Genomic DNA, 7,033 nt, shown 5'->3' with positions numbered 1-7,033 from the left:
CTGATTCTTGCTAGCAACCACTGTGCCCTGCCTGCCTAAAAGCAAATCACGTCTGTTGACACATGATGAAAGGTTAGGTTTGTGAGCAAACGGGGGGGGGGGGGGGGGGGGTCGGGGGGTCGGGAGAGAGAGAGAGTCCTACGCCCATGGCTGAAAACATCCTAGTTTAACTTCCCCTATACTATTTATTTCTAATTAAACTTTCACAAGTTATCTCCTTGAATTAAAATAAAATATGACTTGTCCTGTCCTATGGTAGACAGTAAACATTACTGTATAGAATCTGCACCAAGGTCTGCATCCACTGCACCCTCATATACAAAAAATGAAATGCTTTATCAGGGGAATATGATTTTCTTACTTGTGTGACTGAATTTGAATCTGTGGATGTCCACCACAGTTTCTGGTAATCTGTCATAAGGCAAAAGCAAATAAATCAATGAAAACAATTACATAAATACATTTTCAAAATTAGAAATGCTTACGGGATCTTCAGGTTTAATGCTCCGTGGAAACTGTTGGCATATCCACAGTAGTGGATACACGTGTGCTTATTTTTATTTTACCTAGCAACTGCTGAGCTGCATGGTTATTTCACTGTGGGATAGCACTGCTGTTAAAAGCTGATTGTAGACATTTGATTTATCAGATGGGTTGTTGTTGCATGATGAGGTGCCCTCCCAACTGTAACCATCCTTCCATGGGCAATGCTGTGGACATTCTTGCACTGCATTGTCAGATTTTAAGCCACAGTTGGCATGGCATGGCATGGTCAGGCTTTTGCTTGTTCTTATGTAGCTTCTCCCAGTATTTCCTCATATTTTTCATATTTGTCAGCCCTTATGGACTGAAATCACAGCAAGGGAAAAAGGTATGTGTGTTGGCTTTTGGGTACATTTATTTATCTGCAACACTACCCTTTGTTAGTAAGGAAACTAATAGGTAAAGTGGACTTTGAGAATGAATCATACCGTTTCAGCTCTGTTCTTGCAATTCAGATAAAACAAAAGCCTGAGATCAGTTAAAGCCATTTCTAAAGACCATTATCAAAGACCATTACTACAAATATATGTGCAATGTTTGCCTATATACAGCATTTAACTAGAAACAAAGCAAATAATTTCTGAACTATTCAGTGAAATGATGTTAAATGATGAAAAACGCATAACCTTCCCCCCATTCCCAACCCTGACCGCAAACACTGATATTTTATGCATAAACATAAAAGCACTTAACTCATTGAGGGGTGTGTTGGAACATTGGACGTGCTTTATTTCAGAACTCTTCACAATTTATTTAAACATCTCACATATACAAAATAGGTACAATAAACGTTCTGTTTGTTTGAGAGAGATAAAGAGGCCTCTTTTACCCATTGGAACGGGGAGAAATATACTTAAAGAATTAACACTGGGACTGAGGAAAATAAAAGTAGAGGGGGAGAGACGATGTTACCAAACTAAAAAAATGAAACAAAAGGAAACAAAACAAAACAAACAACTGGAATGGTCCACCTGCTTAACGAGGGGGTTATCAGCAAGACAACTCTGTATCCAAGACAGCACAATGCAGTACAGTAAAGTGGTTTCCCTTGCAGTTTGCACATATAGCACCGTAATACTGCTTCAAGTTTTTGCGCCACATAATACTGAGCTTAGCACCTTTGACAGGGGGCTAACCGAGGCCTTCCGACTCGTGCGTTTAGGATGTGTGGGTCAGACTTTAACACAGACGAGGTAGCTTAAACCTTTGGAAGCTGTGGTTTTAAACTTCCTCCTCAGAAAATACACAAGGACCACAGTTGACACGTGATTCTTCCTGATTTTTATTACACTTTTCTTATTTTACAAACGATGGCATGTCCCCTTGACAAGGTGTTCCCTGTACGTCTCAGGCTGCTGTGTTAATTTGCATTGCACCATGCTCCATTCAGTCCAATTTTGTCTTCACCAATAGGCCCCAGTTTAAGCACATAGATGAGTAGAAAGAGTGAACATTTGGTATCAAAAAAACAGAGGAAAGGCGTTTCATTTTTTATTTTATTTTATCGTGGGTCCATTCATTTGAAACAGACTGGGCCAATGTCCAAACCAAATTCCTGATCGTCTCCACCGATGTCCATTGGTGCGATGTCAAGGATGGGGAGGCGAGTTGGTTTTGTCGTTCTGTACTCGATGACTGTCTTACCCCACTGGCCAGTGTGTCTCTGCAGTGTCAGAAAATTGCAACACACATTTTACAAAGGATGAAGCCATATAACATGTCTTGTTATTACAGATTGATTCAGAAAACTACTGAGAAAGGTATCTTCTAGGTTTGGTCTTGGTCTCTAATTAATTAATTAATAAGACAATAAAAGGAAAACTACTGTGGCCACTACAGTGAAGGATAAGTGCCTAATTATTAATAGAAATGCATGGCTGTGGGAAGTAGCCTGAGTAAATTAACTTTGGCTTTGTAAAGGCGGCATGAAGGTATCAGGACACTTCTAGAAAATGCAATCTGGGTCTTTATGCTAAATATATTTAGCATGCTCTTTTAGAAAAATAATTTTAATATATTTCCCTAAGATAATATCCATCAATTAATTAATTCATATACTATTATTCATATACATCCATTTTTTGATTGTGTGATGTGATGGGATGTGTGGTGTCATGTGGGTTGGTGTGGTGGATTTGTTCCATTGTGATTTGTGGTTTGATGTGTTTATATGTGGCGTGATGTGATATGACTGTATGTAATGTGATGTGCATAATGTGATGTGAAAGGCTGAGGAACGTACAGTGCAGCCATCCTCCAGCACGTTGTAGGTGAAGCGGCTGTTGCCCTCTGCCCTCAGTTCCACATCATTGGAGCCCATCAGCCGAACGGCCTTCTTCAGGTCACCGCTCTCAGCGTCCATGTAGGCGATGCTGTTCCTGCAGTGGTAGGTGATGTTCTGGGAGGCGCGGTTGGCCAGCAGGCGCATGAAGGCCAGTTGTGTGGCCATGGACTGAGTGCTAATGGTCTCATCATTGTATGTGAACTGAAAATATGAAGAAAAAAAAAGAAAAAAATATTAGAATATAAACAATATTTTAATCTATAATAGCTAAGATATTTGCTAAGATATAAGTGTTATTGAAAAGTAGTTGCCCTGAAAACATTTAACAAAGCTGACGATTCATTTCCGGTATACTGGTATATCACAGTGTCTGGGAGATCTTTGTAGCCAAAGATGATGTAATTTACAACTGCCTCTATCATATGTATATTAAGAGTACTGTAAAATCAAATTTGTAAATCAGCTACTGTGTCCATTTGAAACAAATTAAAATGTATTTTAAAAGCAGCTGTTCACTCAATGCACCTCTGAGCCACCGTTGATCGTCTCGCCAAAGAAGACGTGTGTCTTCTCGCTGCTCCTGTACCAGTTCTTGCGGTCGATGCTGGCAGGCTTGGGGTGGATGCAGGTCTCTCCAGTGGAGAAGTCGCAGTAGGCCTGGATAGCGTCCGAGATGCAGCCCTCATTGGGATCGATCCAGTAAAATCCTGCAGAGGGCGAATGGCTCACATTTGTCCAGCTCTCAGCATGGCCTCCATGTCATGTTTATGTTAAAAGGTTCTTCATTACTGGATGTTGTGACATGAAGAGCTTTTGGGGCTAACTAATTTGACCAGGTCACACCACACTTTTGTTATTTGTTTTTAATAGAATGATACTCTCTTATAGGTTTAATAGAGTATAAACCTCTCCTCTCAGGGTCAGAAGTGGGTGGAGACTGAAGTATGAATTTAGGTTATGGTATACTCCCTTCACAAAGGGTTTACCAAAGGCTCCTCTGTAACATGGAAGGGCCCTATCTAGTTCCAGGGTTATTGACAGGCAAAATGGTTAAATCTGGGAGCTTTCCATATTTCCACACCAACCATACAGGGTCCCATAAAGAACTTAAAGGGTTGGATACAAGCCAAATAACCCTTTTTTCCTGAAAGTGTAGTTTTTAGGTTATATTTTTATGGTTTTATATTTCTCTTCTTGGGGTTTGTAATGAATGTATTGTATATTTAGAATAGTACTTTAGTTATTGGTGAGCACAGTTAACTTGCTCTAGTGGCATTGTTACTTACTGGTCAGGGAATGTTGTTAGCCAGGTATGGGTCATTAATCAACTTCTGTTTCCCTTATGTTCTAAGTCACTCTGGATAATTTTCGGCTAAATAAATATAATGGATGTAATGTAAATGTACAATGTAAATGAGGGGACTAGGACATAAACCCTTCTTCTTCAGGAGGGTGGGAGGGAGCTCACCGGTGGTCCAATCTGGGTGGCCGAGCCTGATGTCACGGCAGGTGCGAGCAGGGTTCTTCTTTGAGCCTTCTGGGGAGAGAATGCTATCGATCTGGGTGCTGAGAGACTTTATTGTGGCATCGACCTCGTAGTCCTTAGCTCTGAGGGCTCCCTGGTCAGCTCTGTACTCATCATAACCACCAAATTCATAGCCATTGCCAGCAGGACCAGCAGGGCCAGGAATACCAGGGGATCCAGGGGGGCCCTGTAATCAGGCACAGTGATATTAGATCTGATTCTCCCCAGGGCTCACACCCAAGACAGACATGGCTTCCGTAGTGTTTTATAACAGTTATAAAACAGTTTTTGTTCCAGAACTAGAGACACTAGAAATGAAATATAGATGTTTATACAGGATCTTTCTAGAAGCAACATTTATCTTTATTAAGTTATCAGACACTAATCTAGTTTATGCTATAATTTTTAAAGAATTGTTGAGAATATGGAAACATATGCTTTCATGATTTTCAAAGGTTGTTGGAGTCTGGTGGTGTCATTCCATCACACTATTTATTATCTGAACAGCCTATTGCCCTCAAGAATGAAAAAGGGTGTGAGTGTTGTATATTGACAACACTCTCCGCAGAAATTTCCACCGTGAAGAGATCCAGCCAAAACCCAAACAATTTCAGTGTACAGATACATCTTTCTTTGTTTCCTTTCATTGAGAGGATGTACTTACAGCTGGGCCCATGTGACCGGGTGGACCGCGGTGGCCGACAGGTCCCACGGGACCGTGAGGGCCAGCTCTGCCGTCCTTTCCGTGGGGACCATGGGGACCAGCTGGGCCCTGAGAGAGAACAAGAGGCAGGGGACTTTAAAGATACCTACTTATGGAATATTATGCATACATTACTGTCAGATTTAAAGACTGAGGATATGCTTTATTCTTTATGCCATCTCACAGGCAAATAAGAGAGCACATGTACACATGTACTGTATGTACTGACATGTCATGTATACAGTATACATGACAAGTGTGATCCAATATAACAGTATGTAACGTACCGCTAAATTGTTTCAGTCTTTATGAGGAAAAAAAGGAAAACCAAAGTCTGTTCACTTTCTTTTATTCGGAAGCTTAATGCTACTGCGATAAAACCCTGCAAAAATGCACGTTTGTAGTGAAAACAGTTTTAACAATGATTGATGGTAAGGTTTAAAAAGCAGTTTGGTAAATAAGAAGTGATAAAAAGACACCCGTTAGGTTTCGTTTGAAAGTGTTCAGAGGCTTTCGATGGATTCAGGGTGATATTTTAGGAAACCTTCCCATAGACACTTACTCTGGGACCGGAGGGGCCAGCAGGACCTGCAGAACCTTGCTCACCAGACATACCCTGCATTACAGAAGTGGGTGAGTTACAGACACCTGACAGAGGTCATGTATACAGATAAGAAACCACTGAGTCATTTTTGAACAGTAAAAATCAGGGGAAACTTCCACAATATGAATGGACTAAAAACGCATTTTCATGCGAAGCTTGTCTGGCGGGTTGGTTTGTATTAAGTGGCACTCACAGATGGCCCGTTCATTCCCTGCATACCGGGGAATCCACGCAGTCCCTTCATGCCTCTGTCTCCCTTGTATCCAGGCCCACCCTTCTCACCACGAGCTCCGGCAGGACCCTGAAACACAGAGACACACAAAAGGCATAAAGTACTGGACCAGGACTCCTGCATAACCTGCTCAGCAATTAAGTCAATCTCCAGCCCTGCGCACAGTGAGCTGTATGGAAAGCACATATATGCATTATGATATATGCTATCTAATATGGTATATTTATATATAAATAATGCAACGTTGGTGGCACCAATGGCTTGGATACTTACAACAGCACCTGGGGCACCAGCGGGGCCAACAAGTCCAACAGCACCAGAAGGACCCTATAGAGAGGCAGATGACACTTTTGAAATTCACAATTTAGGAATGTACCGTCATAACGCTGCGGGTCCTGGACATCATATAATGTGACATCATTATAACTTGTCTGCTGAGATCATAATCCTCTGGTCTGTTGAATATCTCTGTGTCCAAATCTTATCTACCTCTTCTTGTTTTCTCTTTACTCCACTCCAAACATTAGACCGAAAGGTCTGCAACCAAACCCAAGCCCGACCGGATCTGACAAGGTATCTGTTTCAGGCTGGGTTCATGTCATTTTTTTCATAGACTTTTTCCAGTAGCTAAAACGTGTTACTGTGCCTCAGATGAGAACAGACAGACAGGCAGATCTGAAGACAGGCAGGGGTGACAACTCAATCTGAGATGTTTTCAGAATGGCTACATTAATAGGTATACTAGGTCTCTGAATTATTTTGGTAGAGAGGGAAACTCACAGGCTCTCCACGGTTGCCAGGTCTGCCCATAGCACCAGTGTGCCCCACAGCTCCGGGAGCTCCAGCTAAGCCCAGAGCACCATGAGCTCCAGGCTCTCCACGATCGCCCTGCAGAGACGCAGCAAGGAAAATATTTAACCACGATTTCACTAAAGTTTTACTCAAGTTATGTAATAATAAATATTTTGGTAACACTTTACTAGAACCCTTTGACATAAGGCTGGCAAGACACTGTCACAAGATGGTATAATAATTTGTCAGTTTATGTTATGATGTAAAACTGTCATACTTTTATTGGTAAATGTTATGACAGATGTTACTGTCATAACATATCCCAATAAAATTGATGACAGTTTTATGTC

The 7,033-nt window shown here is 41.4% G+C and overlaps 1 protein-coding gene across 2 annotated transcripts in view; it reads right to left on the bottom strand.

Annotated features, from left to right (window-relative positions):
* Positions 1–1,247: 1,247 nt before the first annotated feature.
* The window catches only part of LOC118214884 (collagen alpha-2(I) chain-like), a 33,426-nt gene continuing 27,640 nt past the window's right edge, over positions 1,248–7,033 (bottom strand). For both annotated transcript variants that reach the window (XM_035395171.1, XM_035395178.1), the window contains 9 exons: positions 6,672–6,779; positions 6,165–6,218; positions 5,853–5,960; positions 5,618–5,671; positions 5,017–5,124; positions 4,296–4,539; positions 3,353–3,534; positions 2,786–3,028; positions 1,248–2,206 (listed from right to left, as the gene is read on the bottom strand). In XM_035395171.1, coding sequence (XP_035251062.1) covers positions 2,060–2,206; positions 2,786–3,028; positions 3,353–3,534; positions 4,296–4,539; positions 5,017–5,124; positions 5,618–5,671; positions 5,853–5,960; positions 6,165–6,218; positions 6,672–6,779 — 1,248 coding nt within the window. In that variant the 3' untranslated portion in view covers positions 1,248–2,059. The remainder of the gene's footprint in view (positions 2,207–2,785; positions 3,029–3,352; positions 3,535–4,295; positions 4,540–5,016; positions 5,125–5,617; positions 5,672–5,852; positions 5,961–6,164; positions 6,219–6,671; positions 6,780–7,033) is intronic.

Source organism: Anguilla anguilla, chromosome 1, assembly GCF_013347855.1.
Source record: "Anguilla anguilla isolate fAngAng1 chromosome 1, fAngAng1.pri, whole genome shotgun sequence".
NCBI lineage: Eukaryota > Metazoa > Chordata > Actinopteri > Anguilliformes > Anguillidae > Anguilla > Anguilla anguilla.
Note: the sequence above shows the minus strand (reverse complement) of the source record. Positions and strands in the feature narration are given on the sequence as shown.